This window comes from Chinchilla lanigera, unplaced genomic scaffold, assembly GCF_000276665.1.
Source record: "Chinchilla lanigera isolate Chin_1 unplaced genomic scaffold, ChiLan1.0 scaffold00016, whole genome shotgun sequence".
NCBI lineage: Eukaryota > Metazoa > Chordata > Mammalia > Rodentia > Chinchillidae > Chinchilla > Chinchilla lanigera.
In genome coordinates, this window is record NW_004955417.1 from 8,635,539 (window position 1) to 8,652,838 (window position 17,300).

The 17,300-nt window shown below is 41.6% G+C and overlaps 1 protein-coding gene across 1 annotated transcript in view; it reads right to left on the reverse strand.

The window, feature by feature from the left end:
- Runx1t1 (runt-related transcription factor 1; translocated to, 1 (cyclin D-related)) overlaps positions 1–17,300 on the reverse strand; it is a 133,913-nt gene that overhangs the window by 55,184 nt on the left and 61,429 nt on the right. The window contains 3 exon segments of the mRNA XM_005381778.2: positions 297–386; positions 4,122–4,363; positions 6,346–6,483. Of these exon segments, the coding sequence (XP_005381835.1) occupies positions 297–386; positions 4,122–4,363; positions 6,346–6,483 (470 nt within the window).

Genomic DNA, 17,300 nt, shown 5'->3' on the forward strand with positions numbered 1-17,300 from the left:
GTAAGATGTAAAACACAACTCATAAGTCAAACACCCCCCAAATCTTTATTTAAAGCAATGTCTCAATACTTCTCTGAACTCTTCTCCAAACTCTATCACCTTACCTTATTTAAAATACTCCTCCATTGTAATTTTAGAATTACTTAGGAAACCAGCATAAATATCTACTCAGATAGTTTCCATTCACTACATTCAGTCAAAGTCCTTCAATTCTGACCCCCTCCTAAAAAGAAACAGTTATGACTTAGCAACAATCTGGTTTGAAATACTTTCCAACCCAGTGAGCTGTGCAATACCTTCAAAAACGGGATGACAAAAGGTCGCAGTGGGAAGTTAGTAGCTTCTTGGAGTTTGGAATGAAATTCTTCAATTGTCAAAGTAGAGTTCTGTGGAGAAAACATGTATTATATATTCAGCTTTCTCTGGGTAAACGGTAAACACTCTGAAAATAATAAATTACTAATACTGGTACAACACAGTGTAACAACAAGCAGACAACAAATACAGGGGGAACAGCATTTTCAATGTAAAGAACTACTGACTTTGTAAAACAAGATCACATATTATAGTGTATTGTTATCCCACTTCTAAAATTTGCATCTAAAAGTAAACCACATTAAATATGGTACTTGGAGAATAATGCATGTGGACATCAGCAGAGTTTGTCAGAGAAGTCCCTGCAAAAGGAAGACTGTTCTAAATGTTACCTTTGTGGAAAATAAACGCACTGGGATGCATTTAAACATAAACAGATGACTCGAAAGGCCAAAGGCAAGTGTCAGAGATCCACCCTACATGTAACTGTTGTTATTGCTGGTGGAAATGTTACCCTCTTCCTCCTCCTCTACTCTCACCTTGCATTCTTTGTCTGCAGCAGCATCTCTGCTCAAGGGGATCAGCTGGGCTGGGTAGTGTGCTATGCTAATGAAGCCAAAGTAAAGGCCTCCGTCCTTTCTGAGTCACTGAGTTCCATAGATGGAAAAAAAAAATTCCTAGTTCTCAAAGACATTTCATTTAACCCAGAGGTAATGTGCACTGCTCAGCCCAAAAGAGCCCGAACAAAATGACCTCAATTCAGTCTAAATCTATCCATATAAACAAATAAGCCCCAAAAGCTCAGGACTTGTTCCCTACCCTGGCCAAAGTGTGTTGATAAAAGCAACTGCTTAAGTTACCTATTGTAACAGGCACTGAATAACCACACTTTTGATTCATTTTTGATTGGTCCCTAGGCAGAACCACAACTGTAACTTCCGGGTCCATGGCTTCAGTCCCTCCAGTAACTCTGATAATGGACAAAAATCTGGGTTTTCATGACTGAATATCATTAAAATATTGGCCACCCGTGTTGTGTAGTTGCATTTCCTATGACAAAGAATGAGAAATTTTCAGCTTTTCATACCCCAAACTCAAAACATCTCAGAAACGCTGAACAAATGCCAACCTCCCACCATTAATAATCCAGGTCAGGGAGCTAATTTATTTTATCTATCGTTTTGTTTTCATGACTCATTTTCAAAAGGACAGAACTTCCTAACATTTTTCTTTTTTGGTTTTGGGTTTGTTTTATTTTGTTTTTGAGACAGGGTCTTGCTATATAGTTCAGGCTGGCCTTGAGCTCACTATGTAGGCCAGGCTGGCCTCAAACTTGCAATCCCCCTGCTTCAGCCTCCTGAGTGCTAGAATTACAGGCATGCACCACCATGTCTGACCTTGCAATTTTTCTTAATGGCATCTAAAAAATACCATCATGTGCTTTAACAGGACTTCATTACTAAAATCTCAATCACAAGTGTGTCACTATCAGTTGAATGGCCTTGTTTTATTTAACATCTGTATACCTCAGTTTGCCCACACGTAAAATCATATAAAAATCATGTCATCAAAAGGTGTGATTTAAAATCCTAAGATTTAAAATGGCCTGTAGTCAAAGGCTTAAAACAAAAGCATGTTCTCTATTCACATAGTTGACAAATGTTCACTGTTATATGCAAGGCACCACTAATGACTTTCACTAACTTTTGTAAAGTGTAAATGTAAACAAACATTTTAAAAAAGTATATCCATCAGGTAGAGCATAGTGGCATATGCCTATAATCCAAGTACTGAGGCAGGAGGATCAAGAGCTGGAGGCTGGGGCCAGGGATATAGCTTGGCGGTACAAGTGCCTGCTTGGCAAGCATAAGGTCCTGAGTTCGATTCCCGGTGTCAAAACAAAAAAAAGTTGGAGGCCAGCCTCGCTACAGAGCCAATTCAAGGCCAGCCTGGACCTCATAGCACACCTTGTCTCAAAACAAAACCAAAAAACTTCATTTAAAAGTTTTACACTTAATATGTAGTAAATTCCACTGAAGTATTTCTACATTTTAAGTTATGGAACCACTTTTACCAAAGAACACCAAATTTATAAGGTTTTTTTATGTATAACATTCACCACTTGATACATTTATTGCTTTAGATTTATTTTGTGGTTTTCTGGTCTCTCATATATGCCTGTTGCAAGTCTGTCACACAAAATTCAAAAGAAGAATGAAAAGGGAAAGATCAGTGACGGCCACCAAGCCTAAGGTACAGCGACACTCTGTGCAGTGACTCTGCACTCTGGAAGTGCACAAGGAGAGCTGGAAGACAGTGGGAAATGGGAAAGTCCTTTGTTCCTGGACGACGGAGAAGCAGTTAATTGCTAAGACTTAAACTGTAAAACCTCTGCCAAGTACAGCATAGAAAGACTAAGCATGTCTCCTAGGACTGCTTTGCCTATGACAGGGCCACATAATAAAAATAAACAATGCATTTCATGAAAAGGGAAATGGCCGCCTGTCATCCTAAGGTCAATTCCAGCCTAAGCATGGACGAAAGACTGAGATACTCGATCACTCAGTTTCCATGGGAAAATGGCCTTCCTAAATGCTAGGGAATCCTTCCACTTGTGTAGAAAATGACCACAAATCTATGAGATTTAGGAAGCAAAACAAAAATGATGCATGTTCTCATTTGCAGCGTTATGATGTACAGAACGCAGCATAATGTGCCAAAGTAACAATTCTGTTCTCGACTAACTAGATTTAAGCCGGGCTGGGTGGTGCACACCTGTAATCCCAGCATGCAGGGGGCCGAGGCAGGAGAACTGCCATCAATCTGAGGCCAGCCTGGTCTGTACAGTGAGTTCAAAGCCAGGCTAAACTACATAACAAGACCTTGTCTCAAAAAAAAAAAATTTTTAGTTTGGGGAGAAAAACACAATTGTTACCAAGGTTGAACAGAAAAGAGTATTTCTTGTTCTATGGGTTCAACTAAATCAGTAAAAACTCCTCAAAGCAACTAAGTTAAAATGAGCACCCAATTAGATGATGTGAGTCATAACAAAACCATTGTATATGTGAAAGACATTAACAATGCCAAGAGCACGTGCTAATTGAAATATACATAAACAAGGATACACAAACACATACATACTCATACACATACGCACCTGCATGTATATATTCACATATCAATATATACATATGTTTATACACACGCATACATATTTATGGATAAGATAATAAATTTGTATATATAGAAATAATAATTTTTTTGTACTGGTGGTGGAATCCACACTTTCACATGGAGCTATAACCCCACCCCTTTTTATTTTGAGACAAGATCTCACGAAGTCACTCAGTTGCCCAGGTGAACTTGAACTTGCAACCCTCTGCCCTCACCTCCCAGAGTGCTGAGATTACAGACACGCACCAGCATACCTAGCTCTACAGCTTTTTCTTTATGAGTCACATAGTAAAAGAAACCATGGTGGAGGTCAATACATAATCCAGAATTGGAAAACTTGTTATTGTAGACTTAGTCAGACTTGTACATCATCTCTGATATGGAAACTATTACAACAAAATTGCTGTGAGCAGCCGGGCATGGTGGTGCATGCCTGTAATCCCAGCACTGGGGAGGCTGAGGCAGGAGGATTACTGTGAGTTCAAGGCCAGCCTGGACTACATAAAGAGACCATGTCTTAAAAAAATAAAAAAAAAACCCACAAAATTGCTATGAGGGTGGGGTCTACATGCCCAAATCTCCTACACGTGCTGCCCCTTACCCCTCTCCCTGGGCTGGTCCTTGTTACTTACCACTAGTCCTAGTACGAGGGTGCGGACTCTCTCTCCGATCTCTGGTGAAATGTCATTGCCAAACTGCTGCAGGGTGGTAAGGAACCGTTTGAGCTTGCTGAGTTGCCTGGCACCACAGGCTGGGGGCAGCTGTTGATTAGCCAGAGAAGAAGAGGAAGAAGAGGAAGGCCCGTTGCTAAAGCCATTGGGCGGCGAGGGGGCGCCATTCAAGGCGGTAGGTGAATGGCTGGTGCCATTAGTTACTGTCAGGGGCACAAAATTGAAGGAGAACATAAATTTACAGAGAATATGCACAAGGCAATTGCTACCACGTTGTCTTCCCTTGAAATCTAGTAGCACTGCAATTTCAAAGAAGTTGGGACATATTATAAAACGCACAGACCTCACAGGCTCACTAGAGTCTCTTCTATCACCAACCGGGTCCTCTCCGCACACAGGAGGCCCGGCATTTGCACAGAAGCTGGTAACAAACCGAGCCTGCAGGAACACGGGGCCAGCCCTGCCTCCGCGAGCACATATGCTAGCCACCTGAAATGCTTCAAACACAGAACAAACAGCTTTGGATGTCAGCCTTTTGTCACAGACTCACATCAATATAACAGGGCTATTCCTTCCTCAACTGCTCCCCTAGAAAAAGTGTACATTTGGTGGAGACTAAATTTATCACGGAACATTTTTAATCATGTTTTGTACACACAACTGACAGCTGTGTTTATAGAAATAGGGGCTTTCAAGTTTTCACCTTATACCACCCAATTAGAAGGCTATTTTCTCCCTCATATTTCTTAACCACTTACTTGGCAAAAATGCCAATTTCACGTATGAAGCCAAAATGGACTTTACCGAGGAGTAATCGCAAGAAACTAAAAGGGGACACCTCAACCCAACCAAGAGCACACGTTGGTAGTAATTCCGTAAATTCATTTCCAATAAAATGTAGTTGAACCCCAGATGATAATCCATCAGAATGAGGCTAGAAAAATCTGCACACTCCTCACTAAAGAAAATCGTGATTGCATCCTGTTGGGTCAACTAATTTGACAAAATGATCTCTACCAAACCCATCTTGCTGCTACAATTTTGGCTATCTCCAGTAACAGTCTGATGAAGTTGGAAGGACGCTGTTATTCTTTAAAAACTTCTTTTCACGGTAATAACATGGTGCTTATCCCACGTGAGTACCAAATACCCTGTCAAGAAATGATAGCTCACCAGGCCATCCCACAGGAGACACATGCCTATCACCATGACCTTAGGTAACAATAAACTAAACATAAGATGATAGGGTTTCAGGTTGGCATGTCACAGTCCTCTTCTCCTTGCACATCAGGAAAAGCCTTTTAGAGGACAGGACAGCACTGGACAAATCCCCTAAGATGTGTATTGTGCCGACCCCTGACAATCCTGTGGATCTATACTAGCCTCTTATTTTTCACTTGTATAGATCTCACGGCACATGATCTGTGAATCACACTATCTGCAATAGATAATAGTCGTTAGCTTCACAAATCCTGGATGACAATTTTAACCAGAACTTTGAGATTGATTAAAACAAAACTATCCACTATGCCCACTGGAATAGAGAGAAAAGCAAGAGAAGTCGCTCTTCTGTCAGAACATGCTGTCCGTTCCTTGGGTAATACAGAAAGGAGTACACTCCACTGACTCAGAATGGAGGGCTTGAGCAAAGAATGGGCTAAGGGTTTAATGAAAGCCTGACCAAGTTAAAACAAAAATGCTACCCATTTCAGAGATAGTTCTGTGTGAAAGTGTGGCATATAGCAATACTCTTTTTAAGAAAGTCCAATTTCTAATGTTATTTATAACAGATTGAAATAGAAAAAAGCGGTATTAGAAGACCAGAAGTAACCTAGAAATAAGTATGGCGTATTTCCATGCTCCAAGTCAAAATGTCCAAATTAAGGAGCTTCACACACCGTAAAGATTACAGGGGTAGCAACCAGAGTTTCAGAACAAATGCATTATTCATTTGCTAAAATCATAGTAGACTACAACTCTGAAATAATAAAAGGCAGGCAAATATTGGCAGTTATACCAATTATACCTAAGCTATAGGTTTGTTTTCATCACCTACTCACTGGCAAATGAATGATTTTTTTTCTTTCATTTGCACGGATACTAAATTTTATTTTCCCTTGACATTTTACATGCAATTAATTTAAACTTCAAAACTGAAACATGAAACCCCGACGTGACCACTTACATGTTGTCGGTGTAAATGAGCTGGTTCTTGGGGCTCCTTGGGTGGTGGGAGGAGGTGGCATGGTTGGAGGAGTCAGCCTAGACTGCGTCTTCACATCCACAGGTGAGTCTGGCATTGTGGAGTGCTTCTCAGTACGATCTGGAGGATGCCACCAGGAACAGGTTATCTCACTCGTTAAGCAACTTAGTTTTCAAGTGGGGTTTATCTTTTTAAAAAGCAAGTGAACAGAAGAAATGCAACATCTTCTATCAATAAAATATGCTTCTCTATGGAAGTTTAAATCAGGATTTGATCATCCAAACCGCACTTAAGAAGGTGTAGCACAGATGGCAAGACCTCATTTGTAACTAGGTTATATTATATCCTATTGTTATTTCTGGCTTGGGCAGATGCTACCTTAGTAGCGTTATATGCACCAGCACAACTTTAGTTGGAGCTGAAATCAACATTAGCAAAAGTAGAGAACAGATGAGAAAGAAAGATGATAATGAACTCCTCCTGACAGCTCAGAAATAACGAAAATCCTGAAGTCTGCTATGCAGGTGAGACAGCGGCAGGAGCCAGCTCTTGGCGGTGAATTTCTCTAACACCTGCCATCCGTCCGCTTTCCCTGCTTAGTGTTCTGGTCTATTAGATGAAACAGTTTCTCTCTCCCAGACATCTCTCTCCTTTCAATTCTTTCTGCTCTGTTTTAAAATCACCACTACATAAGTGCTTTATGTTTCACAATGAATTCAAGCCATTATTTACTGAGAATGCATGAATTTATGACCTGTCATTTTAAAAAATGAGGCCAATACACCAATTAATAATCTCAGACACAGAATGTTAAAGTCTCAAACTGAGAACAAACACTGAAGACAATCCTATTACCTTGCAAAGGACAAGACAGACAGGGAGAAATTTCTTGATTCGCCAACAACGAACATGTGCACTTCAGAGCTGTTTTCTCCTAAGCATACTTTCCTCTTAAAATTGCAAACTACTTTTCTTAATCTACGTATCAAAGCAATAGATCCTTAGTACAGTGAATTTCTTTTGTTTAGATATTTCTACAAACCATGAGAACACACCCCCACGTTTTGAGGTGTTTCTGTTGCTTATGAAACAAGTATTTTACACTTGAACATTTACAAAAGCAAACTAAACTATAAAGAAAAAGCCTTTTAAAAATATTGTGATAATCAGAATGGGAAATTCCCGAAATTACTTAAAAGGTAATTATTAAAAGATAATGAAAAGCCCAAATTACTACTATCACCATTCCAAATGTAACCTAACTTTTGTTCAAAGCAGCTTCATTGGACTTGGGGTGCAATAAAATATAACATTTTAAAAGATGAAATAATGTCAAAACCATATTAGGGAAAATGTAATACAGGAATAAAAATGATCATTATTCCAATCAGTGCCTTTTTCACGATGATCTACTAACAGTCTCTGGATCTCTATTACCTCACCTCTACTACTGGTTGAATCACAATGAATGAGTCCAAGGCCATTAAAAGTGTTCTGAATGAAACAATGGCAGAGAGAGTCTCACCACTTTTATGCTATTGTTAAAAAACTTTTCTTCATATTGCTATTCCAGAGACTATGACAACCAGCATCAGTAAGTCCCTTATTCTAGAAAAACACAGAAGTTAGGTAGGCTCAAAAGTGCTTCTTCAATAAATTCACTGCGCGTTCTACTCACCTCAACCAACCTCAGCAACAAGGGAATAAATAGCTTTCCGCTTATGCTGCAGCTGAGGGAAGAGGTACAGCAGCAAATACAAGTCTCCCTAAATAAAGGCAAATATTTCTGTCATGCCAAGAAGGAGGGAGCGCGGGAGGCTTGCCAGAGTGGGCTGGGAGATAACAGTGGGAACGGCTGGTCCATCTGGCTTTCATTCTGCTAACACTCACATGGAACTGCGAGCGAAGGCAGTCCAGATACACAGACGCGGAGCACGTGGTCACGCAGACAGAAAGGAAGAGCAGAGGGAGCAGGGGAGGAGGAGCAATGAACAAATACAGCAAGCAGCAGACAGGAACAGAGAACAGGCCGAGGGGAGCCCTGAGGGGGGACTTACTCTCGCCAGCCTGGTTCAGCCCACAGCTAAAGTGAACCCGAAGGCATGGAGGCTCCCACCCCACCTGCACAACTCAGCTTCCAAACAGACCTCAGACCCCCTCCTCTTCCTTTTAAATAGCCCACACTGAGCAAACATCAAAACTAAAAAGTTGGCAATGGGTTTCTTCTTCAAACTGAAGAATCAAGTCTACATTTAGATTTAATATAACCTTCGTACTCCACCACTGTCCCATCTTTAGGAAAGATTTTTGATGCAAACATAATTTTTATTTGAAAGTGTTTTTAATATCAGTTTTGATCCACACTAATCACCAGGGTGGCATCAGAGTGGTACCATCAACATGGGGGAGTTTTAAAAAATTGTTTTGTAAATGTCATCAGTAATTTATGCATAACCACCACCAAAGCAATGCATAACACCAACCACTACTTCAGTCAGGAATAATGACATTCTAACCGGAATATACGTGTGTGTGGATATATTTAGAATTTTGACATTGGCCAAATTTCTGCAATGGTTGGCTTCACACTGATCAAATGGGGTTCCAACCCAGAGGTCCTATAAACTGAGACAAAGTGGGACCACATGCAACTCATTCTGTGGTGTTCAGTGCAATCAATCCAGGACGGAGATAGATGGTGAAATCACGGGCCAGTCCCAGTCCCTGCACACACAAAAACCCTCTGAGCAGAGAGATTTAAGATAAATTCGGAAAATATGTCTTAAGTATGCTCAGCTCTGTTGCATTTGTTTTGGATTACTTAAAAAAAATTTTTTTTGAAATACATATTCTTGAAACTTTTATAGCAAACAGCACAAGAGCTATGATTTAACCACAGAAGCATTTCACTCCATTTCAAATTAGAGGGTATGGTAAAACCAATATTAAGTTATTCTATATCTTATATAACTTTTTAGGTTCGTGAAAATTATACTTTTCTGATACATAATTTCTAGTTTGTCATTGCTGAAAGAGAATTCTGACGTTAGTGAAAGACAGACATAAAATGATTTTTTTTAAATACAAGAGAGAGATGAGGGGGATGAAGGAGGGAAGGATGAGAAGGGAGGAAGAAAAAGGGAAAATAACTTGATCAGGAAGGGACAGGAAGTATAATCGACTTTGTTTCTACCATGAGTCAAACCACTTCTAAACAAGATGATCTTCTCTACGCTCTAACATTCCCCTCACTTGGCAAATACCCAGCACATATGTAGCAAATATGGCTGGCGCATGGAGGAAAATGTGGCATATATAAATATACATTATTACCAATACCATTTCAATATCCAATTCATTGTCAGAGCCTTCTGGAAGTGGTATGTTTTCCATTTCCTTTTTTTTTTAAGTAAAAAGAAAAGGTATGGTATAATCTGCCCTGGCATTTATTTTACTTTAAGTTAGTTGAAACAGTTCCAGATGTGTTTTTAAGGTATGAAAAATAGGTACTGTACATTTTCCTTGTTTGTATACCATCCTAGACGACTGGTGTAACAAAAAGGTTCAATTTTGGTAGGTAGCACATCTTTTTCTATTGTACAATGGTCTACTCTATTGTATAGTAGTCTCAGATATAGATTTTGGTGGGGTTTTTTTGTCTTTTTGAGACAGGGTCTCACTATGAAATTCAAGCTGGCCTTGAGCTCACTTTGTAGCCCAAGCTGGTCTTGAACTTGCAATGATCCTCCTGCCTCAGCCTCCCATGTGCTGGGATTACAAGTGTGCGACACCACACCCAGCCTTCAGAGATAGAGTATGAAGAGCTTCCTGGCCAATTAGTAATGAGTGCAGAGTTAGTCGATCTGAAGAAGTGTTAATTAAAGAACCTAAAAGACACTCACTAAAGAGTATTAAGCCCAAGGGGAGGACAGGTTCTACTAAAAGAGAGTTAGGAAAGGAGAAGGAAGCTGGGGCAGGAAACTGGGTCAGAATCTTAATTTACACCGTATTTCAGTGGAAAACAGAGTTCTGACAATAAAGTCATTAGTGACCCCAGAGTCTTGGCAAGAGCTTTTACAGGTGACTGTCCACACACTAGAACAATGGTGAGAGCTGCTCTGCCTCCCCTCCAAGGTCTGCACCTCCCTTGATGAGCACTTCCGGTAGGTAATGCCCACTCCTGCTCAGTCTTTCAAGATGTCTGAGAAGGCATGTCAAAGGCTATTGTTTTAAATGTGTTGGAACGATGCAGGATAGGGATATTTGGCAAAGTAATGCAACTTCCAGGACAGGACAGGCTTGGCATCAAATTGTGGCTCTTTTAACGATTACTAGGAAGTCTTTCCGGAAGTTAATTATCCTGAGCCTCAGTTCCTCATAAGAAAAATGGGAAGCCAGGGATGGCTAATACCACCTACGTGGGAGGCTAGGGCAGTAAGATCCCAAGTTCTGGGCCAGCCTGGGCAACTTAATGACCTCACCCCTCCACCTCCAAAAAAACTGTACAGAGAAAGAGAATGAGGGGGGAGAGGAGCGGGAAAAAGAGGGAGGAGAGAGGAAAAAGGAGGGAAAGAGGGAGAGAAGAGAAAGAGAGGGAGAGACAGAAAAGAGGTGGAGGGAGGGAAAGAAAGGAGGTAGGGATACAGTCCTCTTTCATGCAGACAAAAATTAAGTCAAATAACAAGCTTAAAACCCTATCACAGCCAGGTGTGGTGGTGTAAGCCTACAGTCCCAGCAAGGGGGAGGCCAAGGCAGGAGGTCAGCCTGAGCTACGCAGCAGGACTGTCTCAAAACAGACAGACAAACAAACCCATGGCAGTACTAACTCACATCAGGCTCCGTAAGTACATGTTTCACTTTCCTGTGCTTCAAGACTATCAATACAGAACACCTCAGTATTCCTTGGCTTTTTTTTTTTAACCTTTCTTTTTCCTAGTATTTTTTCAATTCTTCCTTTGGAGGGTACTTCATACGTACATATGATCATGGTTCTTACAAGTAGGTTGGTTACATTCCTAACTTTTTAAAATCCATTCCTTATATTTTAGAGAGTTCAAAAATAACCAATTGCTATGGGTAGTGTGTCTCCTACCTGCAATCACAGCACTCTACGAGGCTGAGGCAGGAAGATCTCAAATTCAAACCCAACCTGGAGAACTTAGAAACTTAATGAGACCTTGCCTCAAGAAAAAGGGGCAGGAGACGTAGCTTAGTATGAAAGACCTGGGTTCAGCCCCTAGTAGCAAAATAAAAAAATTATGTTGTAACAAAATGTGAACACAGGGCATCCACAGTTCACACATATATAAAGGAACAGACATTTCTTGATTTCTGATGGGGTTACAACCTGATAAGTCAACTGGAAGTTGAAACCATCATAAACTGCAAATGAATTTAAGACATCTAACCAAACATCATAGTAAGACAATTGTCTACTCTCAAAGGTTGGTGTGGGGCCCAGGGAGAAAGCTCAGCGGCACAGCGCCAGCCTGGTCCTGAGTTTGATTCCCAGTACCAAAAAAAAAACGTTGGTACGTATGTCCAAGTCCACGAACACAAGAGGGATGTGCAAACTGGTGCATAAATTTTAAAAGAAACTTACAAGCCACCAAGCACTCGTGCAAGTTTTTTCCACCCGGTTTCGAGCTGGTTTCTCTCTATCTCTCTCTCTCTCCCTCCCCCCACCACCTGAGGGAGAAAAAAGGGAGAGAGAGGCTGAGGGCTCCAGCCCACTGCTGCTTCTCTGCACCATGCCACATGTCACTAGCTCAGGAAAAGATCAACACAAATTTCAAAGGACAGTTTCCAGTGAACGTGTATCTCTTTCCACCACTGCAACATCAAACCATTCCAAGTCAGGGGCCATCTGTGATACGGGAAGATATAAGAGTCTTGAAATTCAGTTTAACTCTGCAATCAAGTTGATGTCATTTTAGGCAAAAGTAAGAGTGTCGCTCACCTCTTGTTCTAGCATAGTGTCCTGTCTGAATGTCAGCCAAAATTCAAGTAGCACCACTGAGACAGTACCTAGGTGGGGCCTTTAAAAGAGGCGCTTAGGCCAGTGATGCCCTGCCCTGGGGGACAGGGTTAGCTCATCACAGAAGGTATGTGGTGGCACACACCTGTGATCCCAGCACTGCAAGACCTTGGCTCACGGAAGCCCTGGGATTGGCACCTGGGAGAATTGCATAGGCTCCTTTGCCCTTCCATCTCTTCTACTGTGTGAGGACCCCAAATTCTAAAGCAATATAAAGACTGGACCCTCACCAGGCACAAAGCTACTCATGTTTTGACACGATATTCTCCAGCCATTGGAACTGTGAAAGTATTTTGTTATACCAGTGTGCATCTGTTTATAAATACTGCTATTTTCAAAACACAAATCTGGTCAGTTCTCTGATCTAAAACCTTTGGCAGGGTCCCATTATCTACAGGATAAGATGCAAATTCTTTAACTTGGTGCTCATAACAGACACTCAGCAGGGCACAGCCCATTCTCCCCTGCTAGAGGTGAGTACTTAGGTACTCAGCCTTCCCTCACAGTTCCTGAGGGCAGATCCTCCTTGTTTTGCATTAATCAAGTTAATAATTGCTCTTATCTGTAGTAGGTTTCAAAGGTGGGTGCTGTTATCCAGTTCTAGATAGTGAGTTGCAACGGGAAGAGCTGGGAAAGGTTTTGAGAAAAACTTTCTCACTCTTTAAACAAAGGCCCAAGGGGAAAATGGTCCCTGCTCTTCTGACAGGCGGGGCTATGTTTGTAAGTGATGGTTTCACTCCCTTGGCTTCTGCTTTCTTATCTATAAAATTAAACATGCTGGACTGCATGACCTCAAGGGTTTGCTGAAAATGCTAATGTTCTTTGCTTTCCTTCTACAGATATGGCTATGACCGGCACAAACACGGAGAAGACTACCCAGAGAATACACATCTGACAATAAAGTAGCCACAAATAAAATTATTTTGAAATTGGTGATCATAATTAACTTTCTGTTCACATAAATTTCTATGCCCACAAGAACAGCAATTTCTCTCCATAAACATTAAGATAACACCTATGTTTTCTTTTCAAATACATTTTCAACTCTCATTAGTAAAGCTCCATTAATAATTTGATTATAAAAACAATGTTATCAATGTCTAATTCTCTTTTGAATTACCTGAAAACACTCACTAAAATCATTTTCACAGTGCAGGTTCTTGAGAGAGGAACCTACACTTTCTCTGCTTCCAGATTTCCCATTCTACCTTCTGAGCACTAGCAGTGGAGACTCCCAGGCTGCCTGCCTCAAGTGTCCCCTGCGTGTCACTGGAAACCAGCAAATCCTGTAATCATGGGGAGCCACCAGTTCCCTCATGACCTCGTACCCAAGGAACCAGAGAGGCCTGTGCATGGCGCCTCGTCCAAGATGGGGAAGGCTCAGCTCTTCCCCGTGACCTTTATCTTCAGAACTGAGGAAGGAAAGGCCATCTGACTGCAGGGGTAGAAAGCTGCCATCTCTTCTGCCCTCTGCTTTTGGAAAGCTGCCCTGCGGTGAAAAAGGTGACAAAGACCAGGCAAAAGATGCAGAGAAATGCAAGCCTGTCCCAGAAGTGGGAAATTAAGTTCCCCTTTCTACTACATCCTGCGGGACACTTTCATCTCTAAAATTCTGATAATTTGGGTCATCCAAACCTTTAAGCAATCCTTCCTTAGTCAAAATCCCTGGAATGCTGATGAGAAACAAACAAACAAAACCCATAGCATCAAGACATCCTGCTGGCCTCCACTACCACTTCTCAATTACCTCCCTGTTCTTCAACCAAGAGAAATGTGTTTTTTTATCTGGTTTCTGTCCAAGACCATCTCTGAATGCCCTCCTGCAGCACTGCAGTTCCTCCAACGGCCCCACACCCGGGCTTGCATACACACCACCTCCTTTCCCTAGAACACCCTTCTCCCAGCCACGCCTGGCTCCGCCCACCTTTCCAGGATGCAGCGCCCAGACTCCATCAGTCTGCTCCCCCCCCCCCCGTTTTCTCCTGCCTCCCGGGCTGCTCTGCACAGTCTAGGGGCTCTCCTTGTTTTCCCGTCTCTGCAACAACACCTGGAAATTTCCCTCCAAAGTCCTTCTTAGACCCTCTTCACGTGTTTACCCCAGATTTTTTCTTTAGTGCCTTCATCTGCACTATCCCAGGAATAAAAGGTTTGGAGTTCAAAGACAGTAGGGTCTGAACATCAGCTTCGCAATCGCTTCTGTAAAACCAGCCACCTCTTCCAAGCCACACCATGGGAACACACTCAGGTCGTGTGTGTAAGTACTGTGGCTTGCCAAACGCCTGACACACAGGGAGCACGCTACAAAGAGTGGCCCTGTTCACACCTTGGCAATTACACGGATGACTTCTACCTATAACTCTAATCAACATCCCTCCTGAGTTCTAGACCTGAACGCCCTGGGGACTATGAATGTCTACAGCCTGAATCCGAGCCTGCTCATCCATCACGTCATCAGGTTACTGGCCTGTCCGGTAACCCACTGAATGGGCTCCTTGCCTGTTCTTTTTATTCATCTTCAAGCCACATCCAGTCATGTTCCTACCCGTGTCAAAGTAACCAGAGATCTTGCTCCTCTCCTTTCCTCTCTTGTCCTCTCCTGTCCTCTCCTGTCCTCTCCTCTCCTCTCAGGAATCTTCAAAGGTCTTTTATGAGCTTAAACAGAAAGTCTGTGGTGCTTGACAGAGCACAGACAGATTCGGGTGACTTGTCTGCACTGTTCCAGACTCAGCTGCATTTGTCCAACCCCTTCCACTGCCACCGCCAAACACCACAGTGCACTACCACAGTTCCCCCAGTGCCCGGTCACTGCGGATTTCACACACAGCAGCCTTGTCCTACAAAACCCTCTGTCCACCACTGCCTGGCTCTGCCCACTGTTCCTTTAAAACTCCATCAGGTGTCACCTCAGCCAGAAACTCTCTGCACAACTCTCCCATCTCTAGCTGGTCCCGACTATACTGTGTCTTCACACTACCCTGTCTAGATCCCTCTTCTCAGCACTAATCACACAGTATGTGACCATCATTTACTTAAGGACAATGGTAATATCTTGTTTTTCTATTTCCAGCACAAGGCACTCAGAAAATTTATACATCACTATAACATCATAAGGCAAGTTGAAACTGGCAGACTTTGAGACTTCAGGATTATCAGCAAACATGAAAATAGGCCGGGCGCAGTGGCCTGTGCCTGTAATCCAAGCACTCAGGAGGCTGAGGCAGGAGGGGCTCAGCCTGTGCTATATAGTGAGTTCAGGGACAGCCTGAACTACAAACTGAGATTGTATCTCAAAATAAACAAACAAAAAAAACCCAAAATAAACATGAAAGTTTTAGCAAGATAAAAAAAATCTCCCATGTCTTTTTTTCCTTTCATCTAAAAATAATTCTAAAATGAATGTTTACATGCTGGAAAAATTAAGCCAAAGATAAACCTGGAAAAACATCAGAAAATTATTCAATTTACAATTTTTAAATTGTAATTACAGTTAGTAACTACAAAACATTCCCTACAGTCTTTTACTATATAACATTAGTGAAGAAAAATTTGTATAAGGCAATTTATACATGTATGATTTATGGTCTACCAAAGCTCTCTTTTTAAAATAATATCAGTGTAGTCATAAATGTACAAAACTAAAAGAAAAATATTTTATGAGCCAAAAATATACACTACATTCCACATTCCATAAGTTTTTCTGCTGCTTACATATGGATGGTGGGATAACAAGTTATTTTTACTTTCTTATTTTTCTCTATTCTATAATGAACATATTTTAATCTTATTAAAAAAAAAAAAAAACCTAAAACAAACAAAATCCTATTAGGATCCATCAGCTAAATTCAGGGTTAAACCTGAATGATAAGTGCTGAAAGCTGTTCAAGTTTTATCTCATTTTAAACCTCACAATGAAAAGGTACCATAAATCTTTCCTTCTTATAAAAGGAACTGGGGCCTAGAAGGGTTGGATAATTTGCCCAAGGCTATAAACCAGGTTTTATCTCAGTCCTTCTCAAAGTTCATTATCATCTAGGTTAAAGTTACTTTATCTGTGATCTCTAGAACCAGAATACTGCTCAAGTACTTGCTGCTCAGTAAACGTTAAATCCAGGGTTGTTGATACACTACAACTACACTTTCTCATGGAGGGGCGGAGCCACCAGCCACATGTGACTACTGTAGTTACCTTTTCATTAAAATCAAATAAACCTTAAAATGTAGTTCCTCAGCCACACGGGCCACATTCAAGAGCTCAACAGCTAAGGCCACATGTGGCCAATAGCCACCATCTTAGAAAGCTCAGGTACAGAACACTTCTGTCATCACAAAGGACAACGCCATCCTACAACAATGGCTCTGAAATGCCCTGTACAAATGATGGCTTTGTGGCAGGACTCCACCGAGGTGGCAAAGCAGCCCAGCAGGGTGGGGTGGAGGGAGCAGGAGCAGCTGCTTCCTAAACATCTTCCACTGCCATTCAGATCCTCCACCTGATCTACGTTTTGGGTTTCTGCATATTATTTCATGTGAGTGTCTCATCATTAGCGAGAAGAAAATAAACAATAGTTCCAACACTCTGGGAGGCTGAGGCAGAAGGATCACAAGATCAAGCCCAGACTGGGCAACTTAGTGACTCAATGAGACTCGGTCTCAAAATTTAAAAAAAAAAAAAGAAAGATTAAAACTGAGGGTGTAATCCCCAGTACCACAAAAACAAACACATAAACAAGTTCAAATGGTGTGGTGGTACACGCCTGTAATCCCAGCCACTCAGAATGCTGAGGTACAAGGATCCAGAGTTCAAGGTCAGGGCCGGGGATAGAGCTCAGCCGCATAGTCCCTGCCAGGCCAACACAAGGTCCCTAGTTCAATTCCTAGTACCAAAAAAAAAAAAAAAAAA